The 27,578-nt window shown below is 32.7% G+C and overlaps 2 protein-coding genes across 2 annotated transcripts in view; one reads left to right on the top strand and one right to left on the bottom strand.

Moving 5' to 3' along the window:
• The first annotated feature begins 756 nt into the window (after window positions 1–756).
• On the top strand, window positions 757–13,841 carry LOC124371217 (vesicle transport through interaction with t-SNAREs homolog 1B). The gene is made up of 2 exons (XM_046829551.1): window positions 757–1,105; window positions 12,355–13,841. The coding sequence occupies exons 1-2, from the start codon at window positions 1,103–1,105 to the stop codon at window positions 12,688–12,690; spliced, it is 339 nt and encodes a 112-aa protein (XP_046685507.1). The 5' UTR covers window positions 757–1,102; the 3' UTR covers window positions 12,691–13,841.
• Window positions 13,842–19,683: 5,842 nt separating this feature from the next.
• The window catches only part of LOC124371208 (zinc finger protein 271), a 79,432-nt gene continuing 71,537 nt past the window's right edge, over window positions 19,684–27,578 (bottom strand). Inside the window, exon 19 of the mRNA XM_046829543.1 lies at window positions 19,684–26,389. Coding sequence (XP_046685499.1) covers window positions 26,169–26,389 — 221 coding nt within the window. The 3' untranslated portion in view covers window positions 19,684–26,168. The remainder of the gene's footprint in view (window positions 26,390–27,578) is intronic.

Here is a 27,578-nt window from a genome sequence, read left to right as displayed (position 1 = left end):
AATTTGAAATTCTTGGTAAACACAGTTAAATTCTAACTCCGCGCGTGGTGATTGGTCGGTTTAGTTCGTTTGTTTGGTCGCACTGTTATGACAGGTTAGAGGTTATAATTTGTTATTTTAAATGTTTGACTAGCAATACGCGCTGTTTCTTCTCAATCGACTGAATTACGATTGATTGCAGAGTGATTTAAACTAATAATTTACTTAACACTATCAACATTTGTCAATAGTATGACATAACCTATAAACTCAGTTTCTCAACTTTTGTGTCAATCTAACAATTAATCAATCAATCATAGTTTACGATAATGAAATATCAGTGTACAATTATTTACCTTTATTGTTGTAGTTGTTGTAAATGACGAATCTAAGCACTCCACATTTTCACGAATAAACATATTATCTGCTTTATCCCGTGCGGAGGACCCACAGTTATCTGCTTTATCCCGTGCGTGCGGCGGACCCACTGGACGGGCATCGTAACGTTGCCGGGCGTTACACTTTTTCATGAGTGACTCCGAGCCGCAACCTAATTTAAGACGTTGTCACGTCAAAATGTACCTTATAAAAATATCGAAAACCTATATTCACAATAATCTTTTGATACTGTGATAATATGTTGTAATATCGGAAATTAAAAATATTTTATATTATAAAATTTCGATTTTACTGATATCGATAACATCGCAACTTCCTATCATCCTTGGCAGGCAGCACAAACCAGTTCCAGAACGTTCACAAAACGTTCCGGTTGGCTTTGACATTGACAGTTGGAGTTGGTTAATTTGTTTAAACAGCACAAGTGATAGGATGTTGGAGACAAATAATCTTATTGTATAAATCTTTTCTATTGGCGAAGTTATTTCTCCTTCTTTATTGTTGAGTTCGTAGGAATTGTGATTTGATTTAAATAAAGTCGTTTTTAGGGCCTAAACAGTTTTGCTAAAGAAGACAGAAATACATTAAGTAGTTCTAACCTATTATAAGAGTATTGGCAAAATTCTAGGCTTATGTATTATCGCTGATAATATTAGTGTTGAAGTCAGTTTTATTGAACAAATTAGAAATATTTGTTGGTATACTTTTCAATTGTGTGCTTTTAATGGTAAGTATTGTTGATATGATAGATTAAATTTAGGCTATTCTTTCATTTTTAGGTCTCTTAGTACGTCTACTTTGGGAACAATATGTTCAAATATCCAGAGGGTTAATATTTAATTTAGCCACTTCACAATATTTAATGTTTTTCAAGTGGCAAATGCTTAAAACTAAATTTAAAAAAGGTAGAAAACAATTAAATTTTGTAATGGCAGAACATTTCACGGTAATTATCATATTAACGGCGGGAGCGGTAAAATACGAGTTTCGCGTTATTAACTTATTGGAATCGTCCTATAGAAAAAAATATAAGGTTTTGATGGGGTAGAAATGAGAAATAACGAAGTTCTAGAACATAAAAAATGGAACAACTGTTCACACACGCGGAGCAATATTTCTATGTTGTACATCCACGTTTCTATGTTGTTGGGCATCACGTGACCTTTTGTGACCATGATTCAACCTCATGATGACGACATCAGATTCGTCGGCATCTTTGTAAACGTAAATGAAAAATGATACTGAAATGAGCAGAATTTTGATCCAAATAAACAATGTTTTTCTTAATTTCGAGCCACAAATTAATTAGTTGTTATTGAAATGAGACGAGTGCCTCCGGCCATCAGCGCGGGCTTCGGCATCACCAACAAAAGAAAAACAGGTACTTTGGGATTATACCGACCACACCCAGACATGAATCGTTATTTCACATTTCGTTTCTACTGATTACTAGATTAGCGTAGAACAATATTTCGTCAATATAAAACAGGAATTGTCTTATCGCAAACACCTCCCCATCCTCAGACAGAGGTCAAAGTCGAGCGTCTAGTAGATAACGTGATTGCAGAGTCTCGCCGCCCGTTTCCGTTCAGCTGGTGCATCGCTTTGTTGTACTTCCGTGTTTTTACCTCTACATTTCTCCAAACACAAAAATTCAACAAAAACAAACATTTACCAAACTAAACTTTTTATTAAAAAAACACTCAAAACTTGTTTTTATTCTTGATCACATTCCGCCACCCAAAATGCGAGTGCCTCCGGCCATCAGCGCGGGCTTCGACAGCACCTTCGGTGCTGCCCCGCGCTGATGTCGACGAAAGAAAAACATCCCTCGAGATAGTACCTATCAGTAAAATATCAAATTCTAGAGGGGCTAATCAGAAATATAAATTGAATTGTAATGGAAAGGCAATGATGTACCGTGCAAATCACGTGATGCCGCGCGGCCTGCCGTAATCAGGATTCTCGAGAAAGATAAGATAACAGCGACAACAATACCGATCACAATACCTGGAAATGCTTGTAAGTTTGTAATTTTGTAATTGAAGAGTTGTTTTTTCGTTCTATCATGTTTGTTTCTATAAATTTCTATTTTTGTGTTCTTCATACTGGTGTGGTCGGTATAATCCCAAAGTACCGAAAAACATCCCTCGAGATAGTACCTATCAGTAAAATATCAAATTCTAGAGGGGTTGATCAGAAATATAAATTGAAATGTAATGCAAAGGCAATTATGTAAAGTGAAAAAAAACTTAATAAATCATGAAATACTCTAATATAAATATATAAATGGATATTAACAGAGAACACTTACCATTAGTGTGTTGGGGGATATAGCTGAGCAGCAGCAACGAAAAAGTGGTGGAGCCTGGTATGTGGGTGAGGATATTTTGCATTGAAAAGGAATTCTGCCTGGTATCCGACAAAATGGTCACTCCGGATACCATATTGTGGGATGTTGGCCCTGACTTCTCTCCAGTGTCTCTCAATGGTGTTCGTATGTGCACCGGTGTCAGGGTCAACAAAATTAATTGAATGGTTCATGGATAGGTGCCTAAATTCCTTGTCACTGAGACAGTTTGTTGTAGGCCCTCCAACAGTCACTAACAATTGTCATACCTGGCAGAACCCATTGTTTAATTAAGAGCGTCCCTATCGCGTTGTTCAACAGGAACAAGGAAGGAATTTCTGCTTTGCCTTTCGATTCCCCCAAAAACCCACTGTCCCTGAATTCTTCTGCAGTGATTGTACTTTCTCCTTCCAAATTTAGCCTAAGTTTAATCAATTTCAACGACTGTCAGAGGACCACCAATTTTCTTTAAGGTTGGTTGAAATGTGATGAAAATACACTTCACGGCAGAAAGAATACCAGTCCACCACACAATTTGCAGAAACGCCAAACTCCAAGGAAATATAGTGTTGTCTCAGTGGCTTTAGGTGCAGCACGTGGTCACCAAACCAAAATATATCTCTAAGTCTAAGCGTGTTCGGTATTTATTTACAATACCGTGACCATGGAAAATGGACTTTTTTTCATGGGTTGGGCATTTATAGCCTAGTTTTATTATCACAGGTGCATATAAACTGGGGGGAAAGAATATTATTGTATTATATTGATGCCTTTCGGGCATTATTGCGTTAAGGAGCAGGGGCATCACGTGATCTGGGATTCGACTTTTGCAAGCTCGAGTTAATGTTTTTTCTAAAAGAGCAAGCAGTGCGCAGCGGGCAGGCATCGTTGACAGGATTAACGTACTAGTCACTATCATTTCAGTAACTTATCACTTACCTTAATGTTCAGGTGGGTACAGTTTTGCAGCCGCAACCCAGAAATGGTGGATCCGCTCATTGAGGTTTGGGTATAGGAGGTTAAGAATATAGACACGGAGGAACAAAATAGTTCAAAATGGCGTCCCTTCTTTATTTAAGAGAGCCGTGGAGTAATACCAAACTGTCAAATAAGGAGGTTAAGAATAGATACGGAGGAACAAAATAGTTCAAAATGGCGTCCCTTCTTTATTTGAGAGAGCCGCGGAGTAATACCAAACTGTCAAATATGGATAGTGTTGCCAGAGGTACTGTCAAAAACGGAGTTTTCAGAGAATTTCAAAAAATCGTAACTCCTTTGATTTTTGTTGCCGACGATTTTTTTTTTCACTATTATTTTCAGGAAAAATTGTAGTTTTCAGGAAAAAAATGAACATACCTTTCCATGGTCACGATATTGTAAATTGATACCGTGTGTTCTTTCAAAAAATGAACCTGCCCGAGCCAATTAAAAAAAAATTGTAACATTTAAAACTTTTTTTTACTACTTACTCAAATTTTTTTATCGCAATAATACAACAAAGTCTCCCGGTTTAAAAACAATTATATTATTAAAAATTCCATGTTCTATTAAAAAGGAAATAATCTCGTTTCGGTTAAAACGTAAACTCTTCACATGCTCTACAAAACACTCCCGACACACACAATTCACTATGGTTGGTCGAACTAGTGGATGGTTGATTCATAATTGTAACGCACTCACTCAATCCAACCTACTGAACACGATATCTTGTGAAGCACTGACTCATGCCCCGGAGAACTCATATAGCAGATACGCAATCAGGCAGCTATCAGTCCCGGCCGCAGATAATATCAAGTAAACAGATAGTAAAAGATTATCCAGACACAGCACACAAATAGAACATTAAAACATTAGAAACTTAACTACTTATGAATATACCCCCTAAAATCATGTTATTTGTCATTTGCACCCCCTAATACTATATGTATTTTTTGTTCAAGAGGGTGAGCAGAATACGTTGATAACGTCAGATTCGTGATTTGCCAGCTCGGCCTTTAATCTTATAATTTCTCATTTCACAAAAACAATATCGTAACAGAAAGTAGTAGTTGAAAGACTGTCAGTAATGTATCTGGCCATTAGCATGAAGCAACACCTGCTGTTCTGTGCTGGTGATAAAGGAAAAACATCCTTCAAGATAGTACCCATCAGAAAAATTTAATGTTCCATAAGGCTGATGTCTAATGGTTGAGAACTAAAAATATTACAAACTCACCTAAACAAATTATGCTATGGCTACCTAGCAGTGCAATGGCCGCTAACCACTAATGTAGAAGTACACAAAGAATTAATATTCATATTTCAAAGTAAAGTAAAAAAATACATGTTTTCTGCCCATTGTGATACAATAATGTATTCTTTAAAGTCCACTCAGGACATAAGTGGCCTACACTTGTTATTTGGTTGTTATTATCGAATGTTCAGTTGTTTTGGTACTTATGCACTATACTGACCCCACCTATGTTTTTACAAATTGGGCACAGTTAGGAGGAAAAAAACATGTGTAGCATGAATATGAATGTATTTACAACAATTAACAGAGAGAAACAATGGTTACTGTGTATTGGCTTCTTCCAAAAAGGCCACGAGTCTACTAGCAATGCATCAAATCTATCGCCTCCAGTCTCCGCTACAGCCGACCGCCACATGTATTCCGCCAAGTAGGTATCCAGATGATGCAGAGCAGTTCCCATTTGGACCTTATTGCCTCACTTCGCACTACCCCACACTCTTTCTACACGCTGCGCATTGGCCCCAGTTTCAGGATCTACGAAGTTGTAGCTGTGGTTGACCGAAAAATGTTAAAATCCCGCACTTTCCTGTTCACTGGTTTTGTATCCTTTCCAGCAGTTGGATATAATCGTACTACCTCATTCAATATACACCAGAATAGCAGCCATAAGTGTAGCTGCACAACGGTTCGGTACCTTAACCAAAAATCTAGTATTAGTTTCCCTGCAGAGTCCGCCAAACATCCATTGTCCAGGCAGAAAACAACCAACATTATTCTTATGTCTGGTAAACAAGCTCTCGTCTATTTCAACTATTTTATTGGTACCACCAATTTTCCCAACATTATTTTTATAACAGATTTAACACCTACCTCTCTCATGTAGTTGTTCCGGTCCACTGTTGTGTGAATAGACATTCCAAACTGTAGACCACACCACTTAACTGAATTTAGTTCCTCGCACTAACAATACATAAAATGGGAATGTTGTTACAAAAGGTAACCTACTGTGTTCAAACCACGTACTGACATGAAACCCCACTTTCTTCTTGCACGGTCTGACATTGCATTTCCAAAAAGGGTAATGTCCAACTTCATAACATGTCCTACTTCGCATAATTTTGTCACGGGCAGCAGATTCGAAAATATCCACGGCTTCTTCTTTTGTAGACGGCACGTCCCAAATCAGCATAGTGACTGCAATGGAATGACTGTACTGTCACTGCGGGATATGTGCTGGTGGCTTATCAGGAGGCAAGGACAGGTGCGCCACGCACCGGACAGTGGCTCACGCGCCTGGTCTGCATGTACACTACCTAGTCTCCTGACCTAGGTTAGGTTAGGTTACGTTATGACAGTAATTTAACATAACATAACATAACCTTACTCTACCCGATTTGTAAAAAGATAGTTGGGGTCCTTATAGTGCATAAGTACCGTTATTTTTATCAAATGAAGAATTTTATATTACTTGAATAAACAGACTTTATTTGACTTAACTGAAAATTACATTATAATGAGAATCGGTTCGTGTTTTCTGCCTTCCAAAAGTAAGTGATGTCGGCAAGAAGGAGGCCACTCTGTACCTATCTACTATTTGAGAAGTAGGTAAATATATACATATTATAAGTATAAAAAGTTAACGGGTGCTCACGTGGTCTGAGCTTGAATTTAGACATAATGTTGAGGGATGTTTTTCTTTTTTCATTAGAAGTGTGGAGTCGTGCCATAGGCACCACCGAACCCCGCACAGATGGCCAAGGCCATTTCCAATCGGTACTTTCCCTACCTCAGATCAAGTACCAGGGCATCTAACTTTCCTGACCTAAGGTCACTTTCCCGATTGTTAATCTTTACTGACGTCAAATCACGTCATAGAACGTCTGACTTTTCTGATCTTAGATCACGTTCAACTTTATCGACGTTACATTATGTTGGTTGATTTGGCACATGATGTAAGGTCGAGAAAATACCAATCGGAAATGCTATCACCCCGCACTTCTAGTGAATAAAGAAAAACAACCCTGGAGACAATACCTATATTCAAGATTAGGTTAGATTTCCTGACTTAAGGTCACTTTCCCGATCATAACAATCAACTAATGACTCTACTTTAATTATTGAACGAGTTAATATACTATCCAACTTTAATATTATATAATAATCATATCAATAAGAATTATAATATATTAACAACAAAAGTAGTACAATTTTTAATCAACATAAACTTAGAAAATCATTAAACTAACTTTTGCTAGAAGTTTATTTTTGACAATGGAAGGATTGTGAAGGAAACAGGTTTTTTCCGGACATTTGCCATTGTTCAATGATACAAAAAACCAGTAACACTACGTTACGAGATCTGCAATCTGATCTCTTCTTCAGGTAAATAACTAACCCAACACATAATTACAAACTAGGTTAAAATAAACAAATCATACCAGAGCATTGTGACATGCCTAAGTCAGGAATCACAACCACCATGTTGTGTGCCAACTTCACTAACTCTAAAACATGCACTTAGTAAAAAAGATGAACTTCTTATAACCATACTGAGACTCCGCATTGGTTTATTACAAATATCATCTAATCTGTTTGATACTTTGGTTTTCTTTTCAGTTAATTTTTTAGAATTAGCAGCCAAAGCGGCCTAATCTCGACTGGTGATTGACTGATTGGTTGGTCTGCCAATTTAATATATGTTGCCTCTATTAATTTCCTTTAAAAAAAATGTAGTTCTCGATGTATTATGTTGGCTTCATCCCAATTCATATGATGGTCTTTGGACCAACAATGGTGTGCAATCATGTTTCCTTCACAACTTTTGCTAGTCCTAGATAAACATTACAGTATTTAAAGCTTGCAGGATAGCAGTGAGTAACTGTTTTTGTGAAATGGAGGAAAGGATTCTCCCAGACAGGTGCACTTTCCTGCAGTATAAGAAATCACAATGATGGTCTACTAGAAAATATGCCTCCATTCCTCAAAGTTTTCTTGACTGTTTGCCAATTTCTTTCAACTGTTTATCTCACACACTTTTGTCATATTCATTTTTATTTACAAATTCTTCAAAAAATAGATAGCAAAAATTACTATAATTAGTAGAAATTTAAATCAAATGTTGGGTACTTTATTTAGTATTATCTGGAGGCCCACTATTTTTCAAAAAGTTTCTCTTACATGAGACCTAAAAAACTACAGTATCAGATAAAACAGACATGTAATTATAATGATCAGTTCTTGTTTTCTGCTACCCAAAAGAAAGTGATATTGTCGACAAGGAGGCCACTCACTATCTACTACTTGTTTTTTATACTTATAATACGTACATATATTTACCTACTTGGAGAATAACAAACTAACGAGGGGTAGGTTTAATAGGAGGGATACTAAGGTTGTCAACATTAACATGATAATTTGAGCTGAAAGAATAGATCTACCATCAGCATTTTAAGTTACTTTGTTTTTCAGTACTTTTTTCTGTTTTTCATTGGACACAGTTTCTACTTCCATAATGAAGATTATCATAATTTTTCCTTTCTTATTTCACTTCTGATTGCTATTGTGCAAGTTCTTTGGGCATCTCGAGGCTGTTTTTTCTCATTGGTTAGATTTGATTTTGTAGTCTTTGTTGTTCTCCTTTGTGGGAGGACACTTTAATAAGCGACTCAGTCATAAGTTTTTCTCAGTTTGCATGTTAAAAAGTGCTTACTTTGGTACAATCTTAGTTAGATTGTGCTGCACTAGTTGGGTCTCCACACTATAATACAGGGTTAGCCAGTGAAATGGGAAGATTGGAGATGACCTTGACAGTTAGAATGTGAGTGGTGTGGGTAATAGTGGTCGGCTCCTTTCTACCTATGTGTCCCGCCATTTAGTTGAGATGGATTGTTGGACGGGTGAACATCGCGGCTACGCGGTTAAAGCGTATTATACGAATGGTGTGAGTTTGGTGAAAACGCGACGTGCTTTTTGACGCCATTTCAACATACCGCGCAACAGGCCTGTTCCTTCGGATAACGCAATCCGTTCGTGGATAAACAACCTTGAACAAACTGGATCAACATCTAAAAAATGAGGTGGGAGTTCAAACCCCTCAAAATATTGCTACTGTTCAGCAGGCAATGCTTAGAAGTCCATGCCGATCTGCCGAACAACATGCTCTACGCCTTGAAATAAGTAACGCTTCGGTGAGAAGGATTCTTCATCAAGATTTAAATTTTCACCCCTAAAAAATACAGATCGTGCAATATCTCAAACCAACTGACCATCAGAAACGATTACAATTTTGTGAAGAAATGGCCAGAAGACTTAAAGAAAATGTTGACCAAGTAAGCAACTTGTGGATGAGCGATGAGGCGCATTTCCACCTCTCTGGTTTTGTTAATAAACAAAACTTCAGATAATGGTCGGAGAAAAACCCTGGCACACTTCATAAAACGCCTCTTCATGCTGGAAAAGTGATGGTTTGGTGCACAATGTCAGCAAGAGGAATCATCTAGGCCCATTTTTCTTTGAGGATATCAATGGAAGTGCTGTAACTGTTAACTTTGTGCGTTACGTTGCAATGATCCAGATCTTTCTTACGCCACAACTTTCCCATTTTCCAGTGAATGAACACACAATGTTCCAACAAGATGGGGCAACAAGCCACACTGCAAGAGGTGCCATGAATGCTTTGTTTCCAGGTGGCGTCATTTCCCGAAACGGGGATATCCCTTGGCCCCCTCGCTCTCCAGATTTGCAGTCTGTGACTTTTTTCTATGGGATTACTTAAAAACAAGAGTTTTTCAGAACGATCCACCTAGAACTATCTCTGCCCTAAAAAAATGAATTCGGGACGAAATCAAAGGAATACCAGTCAATATGCTGTAAAATGTCATGAGAAACTTCCAGGCCCGGCTGCAGCAGTGCATAGATTCCAATGGAGGACATGGCAAGTGTTATATTCGAAAAATAATTTTTTCACTTATTGTACAGTAAATGGCTACCTTTTTTCTTTATATTTATAACCAGTAAATAATAAAATTAATTTTCTTAAACAATTATTTACTTATTTAAATCTTCCCGTTTCACTGGCTAACCCTGTATATATATATTCAACATAGAAAAAATTCAAAAAAGATTTTTACGATATTTATTTTTCAACCAAATGGGGTTTATTCAGATCTTATTTCTTATAAGCAGTTACTCAGCATGTTCAGTTTTTGTAGTCTTCAGTTGAGACGTAATTTGTTATTGCTAACTCATTTTTTTAAACTTGTTAGAAATGAAGTTAAGGATCCGTCTTCTCTACAGCAAATTTGTTTTCATGTACCTGGAATTAAAATTAGAATCCACCATCTGTTTGCTATACCTTTTTCTAGAACTAATAAATTAGCCAACTCTCCTATTGTCTCAATGATGCGGCTTTACAATTCAATGGCTCAACATTTAAATATTTTAAACAATAGTTTAAGTGAGTTCAGAAGGGTATGTTTAACTGTGCTTGATTTATAAATATTTATACGCATAATTATATAAACCATAGTTTGGCATTAATTATATACCGTAGTTTCTCATTCTATTTAATAAGTGATTGTAATATTGCTAGTTGATTTTTTATTAATCTTTATGTATACTATTTGTATATGTTGATTTGAGTTTAATAGTTTTTGTTATGAATGCTTTTTCTGCTTACAAGTGGTAGTTTTTGTTTAGTTTGTAGTACTGCTCTGTTGTAATTAGCAGGTTTTTTTACCTGTAACAGTGCATGTAAAATATATATATATATATATATATATATATATATACTTTTTTCTACCAACAACTACGCTATGTAATCATAACATGTTTATTCAACTCAATGCTTGTTGTCAATTACTCAGCAAAAAATAGTTCAAAGTCACATATCATAAGAGAGAAAAACAGGTTATAATGAAATTTCACAGCAAACAAAATAAAAACAGACAATGATGTTGAATCACTCGAGGTAGTACCCATCACTAAAAGATCAAATTCCAGAGGGTTTGACTATGAATGTCTTCAGCCATTACTGCGTGCTAGGCAATGCAACTTGAAAAAAGAAACAAATATTGTAAATTCACCTTAGAATCATAACTTCCTATTATCTTGCAAGAAATCTAGTCCCACTTTTAATGCTCTACAGCTTCATTATTTATCATTTTCATCCCTTTAAACCTTATATTGTTATGATGAGGAGGATGATTGCAATAGGTCCAAATTAATAATGTGAATCTTATTACCAGTGTAAATACGAACGAAGTTGACAATAATGCAAAGAAAATTAATCAAACCTTCTACAAACAAATAAATAATGTAATAAAGTAAACTTTAATGTAATGATTGAGCAAAATTTCTTAATTTTTTATGTTCGTCTCCTCTAATTTAAGATTTTCTACTGACTTCTTATGGGCCATCCCCCTGACATGACAAAAAATGGTAGTTACTTCAAAAAGTAATTTATAAGTGCAGTAATGGTGTACCAAGTTTTATTCATTCAGGAATTATCAAGCCTGTGCGGAACAAGGGCCGCATTATGAAAGTAATGCACATCTTCTAAAAAAATATATGTATTCATCCAATCACTACAAATGGTTAAATTCTTCAAAATAGTCTCCTCTTGCATCATTACACCTGTTGAGAGATGATTGTGCCATGCCTGGAAAGCACCCTGGAACTCCTCAAGTGGAATGCCTCTCAGGACCCTTGTAATATGAGCTTGGATGTTCTCTACCAACTCCCAATGCTTTCCCTTCGGCTCTCTTTTCACTCGGGGGAACAAAAAATATACATACGGAGTTAAGTCAGTGCTGTAAGGAGCACCACAGGGTCTTGTTCTGGGTCAAGTAGTGGTAATGACAAAGGCAGTGTGGCTGGGGCATTGTCGTGGTGGAGCTTGAAAAAGTTTTTAAATTCAGGCCTGATGTGCGCGTCCTGGTGTCTCTTGGAGCACGTCCAGGCAAAAAAAAAAAGCTTGAAGCATTTGGTAAGGTTCCATTGCATTCTTCCCAAGCTGCACACAAAACTTGATTGCGTACCACTGTTCCAGCGAGCACTCTATCACACGTTGACACAATCGAAAAAGATTGTGTAAAGACACGTCCTACCACTCCTATTGCTTGGAGCGAACTGAGAATGGGCCTATTTGGAAGAGCAGAACCCCCACTACTTGATCTGACCGTTCCGAGTGCTCTGCGATAAATAGTCGCATCACAATAAAGTCATGTGCATTACTGTCATAATGCACCCTCTGTGTGTGTGTGTGTGTGTACATAAAATATAAGCTTTGTACATATATACATTCCTGAAACATTGTGATTAATTTGTTATGATATTTACATTAACAACTGACCTTTTTGTTTTGTATATATATATATACTATGTTCTATTACAGATGACATCATGGGAGGAAAGGCAAAGAAACACCTTATTAGATGGACGTAGAGCATTGGAACAAACTTCTGAAAGTCTTGCACGCTCTGAGAGAACGGCTTTGGAGACAGAAGCTATAGGAGTGGAAGTGGTATCGAACCTTGGAACCCAGCGAGAAACACTGCAACGAGCCAGAAACAGACTTGAAGATATTGACCAGGGACTGAGCACAACCAACTCGATTTTGAACACCATGACACGACGCGTTTTCACAAACAAGCTTCTTCTAGTCCTCATAATCCTTTGTGAATGTGGTATCCTGGCATCTCTAATCTTCATCAGATTTATCAAACACTAAAGAGTACACATTTCCATAATATTTACTTGTTAATAATATTTAAAGCAATAATATTACTTAAAAAAAAAAACGAGTATTTTAGCAATTCCATACCAAAGATTTAAACAATATTGGAAGATGACTAAGACGTCATTACAATTTTGATTTGGTTCATTTACAACTGCTACTATTGAAAAACTTATTCTTGTTCCTTGTTCTAATAAAATATGTCAGACGAGTTCGGTTTTGATATTTTAGTAAAAGTAGTGGCACAAATTTGCCAGATGGTGGGTTTTGAAAGAGTGACCAACTCTTCTATTTTCATGTTAACAGATATCATTAGAGATTTTGTTCTTCGCATAGGATATCTTTGTAAAAGGTATGCAGAGCATTGTGGGCGTTCCCATGTAAATTTGGGTGACCTCTCTCTTGCTTTTTATGATTTGGGTATCTCTCCATTGGAACTCCTACAATTTCTGGAACTAGTCAATCTCCCACCTCAGTGTATTAGAGTGCCAAGATACCCAGTCATTCTTAGTAACCGGTATTTTCTTGAAAACAGCTTGAGAAACATAAAAGTAAATGATCAGGTAACTGGAAAACCAAAAGAAGGTTTGAAAATAAGAATATCACTAAGTAAAATAAAAGAAGCTACTAAAATATTGAAAAATAAGAAAAAGAAGAAAAAAAGAATGCGGAGAAAGAGAGGAGTATCTCTGTAAAACATTTTAACCTTTACAAGAATGTGAAGTCCTTTATTGGGTACCTGAACAAAGACAAATTTGGATGTTTAAGTATATTGATATAATGTTTTCAAAGTTACAATGAGAGTATATTCTGTATATTTTTATGTTAAAGTGATTTGTCCATTTTTGTTTAGGAATACTTATTTCAGCAAATTTAATTCAGTTTATCCAGCTTCAGTAACTACATTCCATTTTTTATTGTTTATTTTTGACTCTGAAGCTATATTTAATCATTAAGTATTCTAACATGTTAAATAGGATTTTTTTATTTAATAGCATTACTTTGAGTTAAATTGTTTAACAAATAAAAAACATGTATGTGATATTGTATAATTACTTTGTCGTTGATGTGTTAAAATTCATCTCGTATTGTAGTATTATTAATAATACATGTCTGTTGTGATATAATAAATTATATTTTGTGAAGACTTATTTTTATTCTCTCATGTTGTTCTTTTTTGTTATTAACACAGTAGAAATCAAAAGTGTAATAATTATGAATGAAAAATTGTATGGTAAATGTTTATACAATAAAAACAAATACAGTATTATAATATAAATTAATATAATATAAACTTAAAAATTGGGCTATTTTAAATTGTACACATGAAATAAATAATAAAATATAAGTGATGGAACATTAAAAAATTTAAAGGTTTGTATTACAAAATTAACTTTGCAGTAAAAACAGCAATATGACTAATACAACACTAATAAAAAATGTGGTATTGTGTTGAAAAACTAGTTGGGTAACACATATTATTGTACTAATACAATCAAAGGTAATACCCAATCCTTTTTAGTCTGGGTGTTGCTAAGTGACTAGGATTTGCAAGATAATTTTATAGTATATGAATATTCATCTATTATCGTTAGTAAACTTTCATTAGAAACATTATATAACTAAGTAAACTATATTTGTTTTTTTGATCATATAATAGTTTGGTTATTTTAACACATATGTGACAGAAATGGCCAAGTACAAAATAATTGAATCGGAAAAATTGAGGGTTCTGTGGGGTAGTGGAAGCGCACTCTCCTGGCAAGTGAGAGATCCAGGTTCGGGTCCCGGTAGAGCAAGTACTTTTTGTGATTCAATGTATATATAAGTAGGTATATATTTGGCGGTTATATGCCACTTTAATGGACATAGTGAATGAAAATACTATATAAAACTATTAAAAAACTCAGTCAAACATTTAAACACTGTTTTTAAAATACAAAATTCATTGAGAGCCATGGACAAATTTTAATAAAAAAAAGTAAAAGTAAAGATGCCTTATTTTACCTGGCGAAGTTAGGGCCAAACAAGCCCTCTCTAATACTTAACCTGGGGACCAACAGCTTAAAGGTGACTTCCGAACCACCACCTAATGGCCCAGCAGGTGGGCTGATTGCAAGGACAGGATCACTAAAAAATTCTGTATTCTATGAATTTAATCAATTATTATTAATATTTCGAAATAACCAATAACATTTCTGAATTCCTTGTAAAATTACAATGCAAATTCATATATCATAGTCTACTATAAGTGGAAATATAAGGAAGATCTTGAATGTTTTAATAATGTATAAAGTTTGAATGTTTAATTTACTTTTCATCTCATTATTTACTTATAACAAACCTATTTTTTGTTCCAGATCATCATTTCATTCAGAATATATAAACTTTTCTATACTTAAACTGTGACGTTCACAGCCTTGACCATGTAACAGAAATTTATTCAATACTCATATTTCAAAAACTACTTATCCGATTTCTTTCAATTTTGGTACCTAAATAGCAAATACTTAACTCTGTCGACTTAAGCTATGCATGTGGGTGAAATCATCCCCTATTTTTTAATATTCATAAAAAATTAAAAACATTTATCAGAAAAATCTTAAACTTAAAAAACAAGCGAGTTCTACTTAAAATTTCATGAAAATAACAAAATTTTTAAAATCTACCCCAATCATCCCTTATCTTAAAACTCTTATATCCCGATAACTATTAGAGATTTTTTTATTGAATTTGGTATATATGATCAGTAAATATTAAAGTATTATTTTTTAATTATCACTTCTGGTCCAACCATTAAGATGACCTTGAAATAGATATTTCCTAATATCACCAGTTTTCAAAATTGTTTTACAAAATTTAAAATGTATACTTGTATCACTGTCTTTAACAATTCTGTAAAGTTTTAAAACTAACCAATGAATAATATAGAAAATAACACGATTTTTTCAAACAATTTATTGAATTTCTCTAATATCATTCTTAATTACATTATATGATAAAAATTTCTCAGAAACAACAACATAACAAATTGCATTTATAACAGCATTTTGAAAATCCATATTAGTTATTATATCGTTCTTTGAACCAGAAATATTTGTCAAACTCTTTGTTGTATCAATGACATAAATTGGCCTATTTGCTATAAATTCTTTGGGACTGCAATACATTTCCATATTTTTATAGTAAACTTTCTTAAAATCTTGATACATCTGATACATAATTCTGAAAAGACAACCGGAAATGTTTAAATTTTGTAATTCATCTGGATTATAAGAACCATTCAATTTTACTCTAATATTTTTTACATTCAAAATATCAAACTTTGAAGGATTTTTTTTCTTTATTATTCTGTCTATCTGATTGAAACCCAACAATAACGAACTTAGGATTGAAAATATTTCTATACATATTTGTGATATCGAACAAATAAGTTGTTTTTACTTAAATTTTCAAAAACAAAATGGTATGTAACTATCAATTATTAATGTGAAGTTCCACAAATATAAAACTGGACATTATACGAGCAAAAATTATCTCCAAAATCAATATTAAACTCAGTCTTTTTATTTGGCTTTTTCAAATGTTGTTCCTTTGGATAGAAATGTTTAAAATCTGCTCTCTCAATATCACCAGAGTACTTTTGGTAATCCATAATTTATTTAGGAAAAATTTGTAAAGAATATAACAAGTTTTTATAAAATTTCTTAAGAGTATCAAAAGTTTTTATAATTATTGATCAACTTCATCATATTCAGGATTTTTTCTTTAAATTTTGCAATTTCAGCTACATGTTTCTAGGATAAGCTCCACGGTCTATAATATTATTGCAATCAACTAAATCTTTAAATTCTTCCAAAAATTCTGGACTCAAGTATTGATAACGACAAATAAAAAACATATGTTCTTTCAATTGATAATGAATTCTTAAGACAAATTTTGATATTTTTCAATGTTCGAATTTAATTTAATTTAATAATGTACAATCTCATCATGTCTTCAGATAGTTCATATATTTTTCAGAAATATCATCCCAATGTTCCTTTTTAAATCTCTTTCATGTTGTCATGTTGCATTATAAAATGATCGAACTCACTGTAATGTCCAGCCAACTCTGTTTATTAAGAAAAATTTTAAATCAAGCTTTTGTAAATTGACTCTTTAGAATTACATGCAGCACATTTCCCAGAAATTATTTTAACTTCATTATTGTTTGCATAATATTATATGTCATTTGTTCCAGTTTTCTCTTTACACCTCACACAATATATGAGTACCATTTATAAAAGAAAAATATAAATTGAGTCATAATGGTCTAATCCATTAAATATGTTGTCAATATTTTCAAAAGTATTTTCTAAATGTCCTTTAAATTTATTGAAGTTTTCTTTCAATTTATTTAATTTCTCAAGATGTAAAGAATGCTCAGCAGCTATTCTATTAACAACTCTACCATTACTATTTACAGAATCTATAAAGTTTGTTATTTTTTCATTAATTTCATCACAATTTTTTATAGATCTTTTATTTCTAGCTTCTAACTTTTCATAGACTTATGTTGTAACATCTTTAACATGTTCTTTATTATTCTCATAATTTTGGTTTAGTTCATCAAACATTTTAATATGATCATCTAATTGCTCTTTTACAATAACATCAAACGGATCAATTCCTTTACTAAAACTGCAAATTCTTCTTCCTTTAAAATCTAAGGCATTTTTTACATTTGGGTTATTTAAATCAACAATATCTATGTTTGAAAACATATTTGGAAAAGTATCTATAACATTTAATATATAATTAAAACCTTCATTTTGATCTGAATAAATAGACAGTACAACCAAATCTGCTGCCCTTAAATCATCAATTCCAAGAGTTATAATCTTTCTCTTTTAACATTTTTTTTTGTACTGATGCATAAACTTCTCTAGCTTCAATGTCTATCTTCTCTTTATTCTTCAATTACTTTTTAATAATCATCGGTTTTTCATTAGGATTTTTTTTAAAATTTACTTTAATTTGTTTTAAATTTTGCAGTAAATCGAAACAAACTTATTTTGAGTTTGAACAATTTTAGAATCTATATTTTTTTGTTTTCCTTTTACATTTGTGACAGTGAATTAAATCATTTTCCATTTAAAATCATTAATTTTCAAAGCTTCCAATTTTATTTAATTAGAATTAGAATATTTATTTTCTTTTACACACAAAAATAATTTTTAAAACAAACAGAAGGAAATATTATATAAAAGATTTTCTTTGCAAGATGTCACAACCTAGGCACAATATCTTTCACCTTGATCTATAAGCTGCTTCTAGTCCAAGTGGCACATAGATGCAACTGCAGTCGTCAGTCGTGCTGTAATAAGTTGATACATGTTTGTGACTCTCGTCACGGAAATGGAACCGCATAATATTGCGCAACGGTATGGCATTTCTTTTTACGTTAAATTGGGTGAAAACGCGTCGATAACTTATGGTAAGTTTCAGGAGGCTTTAGGAGAGGAGGTTATGAAGGGATCACCCAGACCCAAAAAGGTTCGCATGACAAAGTGTTATGCATGCTTGTGTGCTATTTTGATTCCAAGGGGATTCAATGGTTCATAAAAAGTGGGTGCCTCCTGGATAAACAGTTAACCAATATTAATACAAAGAAATTTTAGAAAGACTTCGTAAAACAGTTCTTCATGTCCTTGCCAACATTGCTGATAATAATTGGATTCTGCATCACGATAATGTGCCATCCCATATTGCTCAGTCTGTACAGCAATTTTTAACCTCAAAACAAATTTCAGTACTACCACAGCGATTTTATTCAACAGATTTTGCTCTGTGCGACTTTTTCCTATTTCCAAGAGTCAAAACGGCAGGCAAGGGAGACCATTTTCAAACAACCCAAGATGTCCAAAAAGTTGTGACAAGAGTCTTGGAGGATGTTACAGAAGGTGAGTTCCAGAAATGTTACAATAAATGGCAGAAGCATTGGAAAAAGTGTGGAAAGTTCAGAGAACTAATTTGAAGGAGAAAACACTAAACTTGACTAAAACGGTAAGCAACCTTTTTTTCACACCAGTCTCATTACTTTATTGTCGCACCTCATATACAAAATTGATGATTATAACTTCTAATTCGTCATTTCTCTAAATTCTTCTTTATCTTTGAACAAACATTTTTTTTCATATTTTCAATTGTTATTGATTTATTTACGCTTCTCTTAATACCACCTTTATATCTAACTGGATTTTTAGAAAATATGGATTGAAGAATTTGTATCAAATTTTGTGTGAAAAATGAAATAAAGCGTGGGAAATGTTAACAAAGGCCTATGGTGAGTCTGCTATAAGTAAAACATGTGTTTACTAATGGTATACAAATTTTGAAAATGGCCGTGAAGACATTGAAAATGATGAATGCTTTGGAAACTCCAGCACATCAAAAGGCTCATTCTATGAAATTTTTGGGTATGAAACATGTGTTCCAAAATTGTTTAATTTTGAACTAAAACAGTTGTGAATGGAAGTTGCTAAGGAGTCACAACAAGAGGAGGAGAGGAGTTGTTGTAGGGAGGGATTTATTTTATTTCCAAATATAAAGAACACCTTAACACATTGACTGCGGCGTAGTTTCACCCCGCTCTAGCAAGTGGCTACACCTCACTGAAACAGTAAACAAGCGGTAGAGCGCACGGTCCCCGGTGACCGCGCCGCACCCAATGTGTTAAAGAGCTGTCATTTTACAGACATAGTCAACATTAAAAGTGCATCACTGAAAGAGCTAAAGGCTATCCCAAGTGCATAATATCTAATGGAAACTATTTTGTAGATGACAACAGTAATGTAGACAAATAAATATTATTTTTGAACAATTAAAATTCCGGTTACTTTTTAAACATACCTTATACAAGGTTTTTGAATTATATCTGTAGTCCCAATGTTTTGATACCTTTCATATTTTGCACAGGAAAAAGGAAAATTAACCTGAACAATAAAGGTTTTTATTTATTTATTTTGTACAAATACATATGAGTATATAATATTCTTGTAAATGATTAACAAATGTTTATAAATGAACGGCTGCTAAACAGTTTATAATCAACAATGTTACAGAGTTAAATCTACCAAAAACCTAAAAAAGTTACAAAATCACAGATGAGAAACAACAATTTAAGCATGAGCAACAGTATAAAGATCAAACACAACACAACTAGTTTACACAGTTAATTCGAATACATATTGCATATCACATTAAAACTGCAGTTTATGTTGTCATTATTTTAATTTAATTACTTTTCAAAATTATTAACTTTATGATAAGTTACCAATATGTCTACAGCATTTTTATAACTCTAATAAGATAATTTCCACCTTCAGTCCCAGTATCACCAAGTTGTGTCAATTCATTTTTTAACCCATTGATTACCAATTAAAATTCAAATATTTTTACCATTGGATACTGAATTAATTTTTCATTTTGCAATAGAAATTTTAATAGGGGTCTTAGGTTCAATTAAAAATATTGAACTACCATAATATAACAATTAATTGTATTTTATTACCTTATATGTTAAGTATTTAGTTACCTAGCAATAACTAAATTTATACAAAAATTAAATTATGTGGATGATTTTCTCTATTAGGTATTGCTCTAAATGTAGTCACCAGATCACTAAGTTTATGGTTATAAAATGTATTCCTCATTTTAATAAGTGTGGTTATTTAGTGAACTAAATTATATTGTTTTCAATAAACAAGGACCTTCACCGTCATGAGAGTCTGTTCTTTCCTACAAGGAAATCACTTTCTGATAATACATTAATTAGTTTATTGAACCACAGGCTTAGTTCAGATAGTGCCAATTGATGAAAACATTGTAAGTGACGAATAAATTGCTAAATGAGTAGTGAGTACGAACCGGTTGGTAGATCTGACTTGCACGGTTATCATCGCCACCAACCACATCTGCTCCTTCCATGAGTACTGTAACTGTAGCCTTTATTTACGGGTTATTAAGTGTAACTTGATGATAAAGACCAATGGTCTGCTACGTAACCACTTAATTTGAAACCACAAAAGGTGGGCATGTAAGTCTACCATGTGCAAATTTACCACTGTTATTCCATGAAAGATGATAGTTAGCCATGTTGGTGTCATAATAATTTTAATAATAAAAACATGATTAATTATTCATAAAATTGATTATATTCAGTAATTGTAATGTTAAACTAATACAATTAGCTAAAAACGAAGTTTGCTATTTAATGTTTTATAACCATACTAGCACTTACTTCCGTCACATTCCTCAGCATTACATTTATTTGATTGAATATTTTTAACGATTTTAGACCAATGTGAAGAATCCCCAAAATTAAAGTTCTTAGCTATTTTACTAAAAGCATTTGTGATGTAATACAATGCAGTGAAAAAATGGACACAACATCCTTTGATTATTTTATGCAATTCAAAAGTTACTTTTAGTGTTTTCATGTTTATGAGCACTTCTGATTCGAATGAATTGAATTTCAGACGCAAATGCTTCGTTTGCTCTGTTTCAATCAACTAAATCTGTCAAAAAAATGAATATTTATGACCATTGTAATTTACTCTGTTCCTACAAGTTTTTAGTTTCGCAATAAAGTATATATATATATATATATATATATATATATACATTGGTCTACTTATGTCAAGTAAATTAAGATGGGTTTTATAACAGTCTTTAATTTCATAGTAAAGGTTAGATAGTAACTTTGTCTTTTATACCTGCATTAAAACACTGACCAAGCACTGCATTCTTAATATTTGCTAAAATATATAGTTATATATATTTTTACTAAAAGTTTAATTTTTTATAAAAGTATATTTTTACTAAAATTTTAATTTTTTATATAGATATTTTCTTACTCTGTGTTCAACAGGGGTTGCAGAAAGGGTTGAAATAAGAAGTGTTGTTACTATTCAACTTACTCTATGCTTTCAAGACTACAAATTTAAACAAATTGAAAATAGTGGTTAAATTAATTAAACATACAGTTGTTCTGTGATAAAACAATGTTTATCCAGAACAGTTGATTACATTTAACAGGCTCTTTCTATGAATATTCAGAACTTTAGAAAAGCAAGATGTGATTTTTCACTTTACAGACCAGTGAGGTATATAGCCCACAGGGATTTCCAAAATAAGAATAGGCCTATATTCATACTGGAGATGCTAAGAATGTCCATGTAAAAGTTTAATATAATCGGTTGAATAGTTTACACAAGAAATCGGAAAAATGTCACTTTAGTATTTATAATATTATTTGTATTTGGGCTGGTATTGAACGTGTTAAACACACAGTTTATTATAGTCATTTACTTCTTTTTATAATGTTCTCAAGTTGAAATTTATCTTAATTTTAATCCAGTCAAGTATGTTTATATTTGTTGCTTCAGTTCATGTTAATTCATTCATAACACATCCTTAACACTTTTAATGGATTTAATCCTAATTATCAAAATTGTATTAATTTTCAACTAAAGAACTACTTGGTTTAAAATAAGATTTAAATTAAACCTTTTCTATTGTCATGCATTGGTTTGAAGCAAAAGTAAACAGCATGCTATTTTCAATAGTAAAAAAATATATAATAGACTGAAATTAAGCTTCTAATTCCACAGAATTTTATTAATTATAAAAAAACATGTATTTTCAAAGAAGTTAGTGCCACGCTCATAATTGTATTATGGCTATGATGTATAGCTAACTCAATGTGGCCAGTTTCTACATATTTTAACATGGTATAGAGCTGGTCAGGAGAGGTTTGTTAATCCAGTTTAACTACAGGGGGAACTAATAGAAAACTAGTTACATTTGGTTTTCTGGTTTCTCCCAAAGTATTAATGTAAACACATCAATTTCATTGAATTGTTAATTACTGAATTACACACACTTCTGTACTGCATAATGTAAGGATAAACTGACCAAATTTATTATAACACTGAGTTAGCTATCCAGTACTGTGATAAAGAAACCTGTTCTGAATCTTCTGGAACTCGCATCACAGAAGTTACCTTAGGGTACAGATTTATTTTAATTATTTATAACTGCACGTGGTCAGCAGTGCTGATCCTGTAGCTCTTCGCCCCTGTCCTGCTCATAGCAGTGTTACCTGCGACACTGTAGAGGCTGCCTCCATGTGTTAAGTTAAGCAAATTTTAACATTTGTTTGTACTATTCTCTTTTGACATGTCCTAAATTTTGTCATACACATATTTGATATCAAATACCTTTTCTTACTGGTGTAGCTCAAATACAGTTTTTATAGAAAAATTTAAATAACTCAAAAATTATTACATGTTAATTCACAAGAAAATCCTGTTTTTAATTAACCCATTGGCATGCTTCGAGACTTAATTGGTGGTAATAACAATAATACAATCAAACCATGAAATTTTGACTACATAGTATTAAACAATTTAATCTTAACCATTGTATATTTAATGTTTCTAGTTGGCATAACTGTATAAAATATAAAAACATTTTCTTTCTTTTGTTGCTAGATGATGTTTGTTGTTTGACCTGCTGCTGTAGTCAGTGAAGTAAAATGGAGTTTTGGATAGCTATAAAAGCTATATATTGTTCTTATATGTCATTGTAAATAATGAAAATAAATAATACTGTTCCTCAAAAGTGAACGATTGCGCTTCGACTCGGCAGTGCACGAACATAAGACATGGGAAATAAGAATTGGTAGCTAAATATTATTAACAAAACTACAAGTATTTGTTAATTTTGTTATCTATCTACAGTTTTTCATACACAAAGTACGACAAGAACTGTTTTAACAATCAATGATTTGCATGCTTTCTGATCAGCAGTTGTCCGTTAAAAGGCACAGCAGATTTACAGTTTACGTATGCATGAATGTATATAGAAAATACATACTGCCAGCAAAATATTACTTTATAAAAGTACAGTAATAATTTTATCTACCTAGACTTTTCATACAATAAAAGTACTACAAAAACATTTTAGCAATCAGTAATTTGTGTACTGCTGATAGCTGTCCTCGTAAACTAGACATGTTTTGATGCTTTTATTTGAGAACTTGATCTGTTCAAGATTTAGCTTCGATACATAAAAACATTAAATAATACATTTCAAAAAAACATTTATAATCGAATTTGCCACACTTTCAAAATTGTACTTAGTTACAACTTACACTATGATTGTTTGATTGATATAATAACAGAATAGCTTTTACAAATATTAATACTTTACTTATAAAACGCTTTATTTAAAAATATGAGTGATGAAATACATTTTGCTTTTGTTTTGTAATAAGAGAAGTATTGATTCTACAAATAGAACTGAAACTGTAAACAACTATTTCATTAACACATTGACTGCGAAATTTTCGCCTATATGGGTCACTGCATACTGAAAAAACTGAGCAGTCTTGCATTCCTAGGCAACATGTCGCGCTGGCGATCCCGCCGAACGGCACGCCAAGGTCTTTTGGCTCGCCAGCGATCCACTCGCACTGAATGTGTTAACAATGATTAATAACATGGTGCTCGACTGCAATGAGGGCACAATTTAACGATTGTTCTTTGTATAGGGTGTTACAAATATTTAATTTAGTACATAATAGAAACAAATAGATGAAACATAATGATTTTCCAATTCTATTTTAAACATTTATTTTGTTTTTGTTGTTATTTAGTCATAAAATTATTTGAAAATATTGGTGCCGGAATGATAATTTTTGTTTATTACATAAAAAAAGAGAATACTCGATACCACTATGTATCAAGGTATTCAGGTATCGAGTAGCAGAATTAACCTAATAGAATGTACACTTTTGCGTTTTCATATGAATGTAAAGCACTAATACTGTAATTTGGTGATTTCATAACAATATTTCCTGTAGAACTCAACCTATTGCAATTTGTTTGTAAAACCTGATAAACCATAAACAAAGGAATTCCACTAAAAAGTAGCTTTCCAATGGGTTAATACTGTTCAAATTTAGGCAACTATTAGTTTTTTAACTTTTTAAAATGCCCTAGCTTTTAATTTTAAAATGTGATTTTGCTTTCAAAGCTGGAAGTAACTTCCTTCTGCGAGTTCTCAAAGGTTACTTCTACTTAATGGATTTGACTCAGTGTCGGTTTTGAAGACTTAACAGTGAAATACAAGCACCAACCACCAACTTAACATAATGATGTACTTATCAAGGGATTACTTTAACTAACAATTCCCCTATTTGACATTATAATACTTGCTAGGTTCATTACAATCTTCGGGTTCTTTACCTTTTTGAACCCATGAGAAGTCTAATTTGCAGTAACACTACATAAAATACAGACAAGCAAAAATAATTATGTGTTAATAAAGTAAAAGATTACTGTATTTTACTGATGCACTGTATGGAGGGAGTTAAAAGTGTCAACAAATGTTAATGTTTGAAAAATGTAACAATGATAAAAATTTCTCACACAACCTAGAGATTCTCTTATAAGGTTCCATTACCTCCTTGATTTGTAAAGTCATTTTATTTAATATGAGTATTGAGATCAAGACGTCAAATTTGCTTACACATACTAGACATTTTGATGGGTTGTGAGTTCAATATTGAAGGTTTTTGGGATGATTATGATTTTAAACCATTAGATAAGAGGCAATCAGAACACTAATTATGTATATTGTAACGATAGGAGGCTATTAAATTATTATCCAAAGAAAATACAATTGAACTCCCTCGTTTGATATAAAAATTTGTACAAGAAACTCGCTAATTATAAATCATGCTCAACAAATAACTAACACAATAAATGATTACAAAAGTGCATTTTGATACAATTCATATCCAGATCAAAAATTAAACGTACATGTAAAATATACATGAAAAGGTCTATACTAGAATTATTAATTACACATTATAAAACTATTCATTTCACCCATTTAACTTGATTAACAAAATAATATTTTGTTATTAAAGTAGTAAACAAAGTATATACATTCTTTTATAAAACTACCTTAGATTAGCTGTCTATTGTGTAAATATTATTTATTTATAATTAACTATAAATACACATAAAATGCCTGATTTTAGAACTGTATTTAAATTAATATTGAAATCTTTTTACAGTCCTTGAAATTAAAAACAGTAATTTTAAATATATTTACAAAATAATCTTTAATTAAAATATTTTTAGTAAAATTACTAATAAAATATATAATTTGATATTCTCTATTGGATTTTATACACAAAAATACTCAGCTAGAAGGCAAATAAGCATATATACAATGAGAAAAATTAATTAACACTATTTATGCCCAATAATTAGTGAATTCTTAAGCTTAAAGTTGATATCTGAAATTAAAAATGAATATAAAAAAGTTGGTTGTACTTTACAGTTGAAGGGAACCAACTTTGGTGTTACAACACACAGTGTATCTCAGACTTGACGTGTTGAGAACATATGGGCTCAGGACTTGGCAAGTCGCAACACGTGTAAAATAACCTCATCCACTGTCTGGTTATTGAGAAGAGTTTTAACAGCAGAGTCATCAATCACCACAGTAAATAGCAGCTTGGCATTCTCGCGCAGACGGTCTGCATACGCCATGTCGGGGAAGCCAGCTGGCTGATGGCCACATCGTCTGATCACAGCTTCCAGTAATTTATCCACTGACGAATCAGGCCAACCTAAATTTGATAAATCATCAATTTATATTGAACTAAATACATATTATACTATTATTACTAAGCTAATCGTAAACAAAGATTATATAAAAATATACTACGCATATGTATGTGTATACTCCAGAAGGTGTGTATGTGTACTGAGAGATATTTTTCTACATGTCTAATTCCTCCCCTCCGCAATGAGACCGCTTCTAGTTGAGTACAGTCGATATGATAATACGTTTTGTCAAAAACATCAATCCAATCTCCTGTCAAGTATGAAATACACGGTGTCATCTATTATCTCGTTTGGAAGGAAAATTTCCGGTCAAAGTTTATAATGAGTTAAAAACGGCATAATTCAAAATGATGCAGTTGAGTAATTCATCTCCAGGGAGTCTGTAGCATCTCTAAAACTCTTGCTCGGCCTCCACTCAATTCAACTTGTGTTGGTCTGTCAGCTGTTTTGGGACCCACATCAAGGACAGTTTCCAATATTCGAGGGTTTCTGTAACAGACTTGGAAATTTGCCGAAATATCGCAAAAAGTTCATCCACAGTCAATCTGCGATCTTTACAGACTGCATTTTCAATTGAAGGTCTTTTGCTCCTCTGATCATTTATGCTTAGACGTCAGACTGTATTTTAACTCGCGACACCACCTGAACACACTCGTGCGATTTATAGCTTTTTCACCATATGCAGTTTTTACCTCATTATTAACCTCAACTGGAGATTTGGCCATTTCACATCAACTCCCATGAACAGGAATGGAAAAAATTGCTTAACATGTATTTTAATGGGGTCATACTATATAATAATGTCTCCATACTGACATACATGCACACCAAATTTGTTAAGTTAACCTACCATTGCTGTTTTGTTTTAAAGCTTGTTATATTTAGTAAAATATTCAACAGTACCCTGCTTTACCTTTGGCACTTCAGGACGTGGGCATACAAGTAATTTAAGTGAAAAAAATCTATGAATAGGACAATTTTTGCATTCCACCATAAGGATTATTACTGGTGCCAACATAAAAAAGCAACAATTTTATGTAGATAAAGAAACAAAATTTGTTGAAGTAATACAATATTTAAATCCTAAAATCAATGAAATATTTACCAACAAAACTGACCAAATTATTCATTCAACATCTATTAGGTTTGTAAGACTAATCCATAGAAAAAACAAAAGAACGTATTAGCAAA

The sequence above is a fragment of the Homalodisca vitripennis genome, chromosome 1 (genome assembly GCF_021130785.1).
Source record: "Homalodisca vitripennis isolate AUS2020 chromosome 1, UT_GWSS_2.1, whole genome shotgun sequence".
Taxonomy (NCBI): domain Eukaryota; kingdom Metazoa; phylum Arthropoda; class Insecta; order Hemiptera; family Cicadellidae; genus Homalodisca; species Homalodisca vitripennis.
Note: the sequence above shows the minus strand (reverse complement) of the source record. Positions and strands in the feature narration are given on the sequence as shown.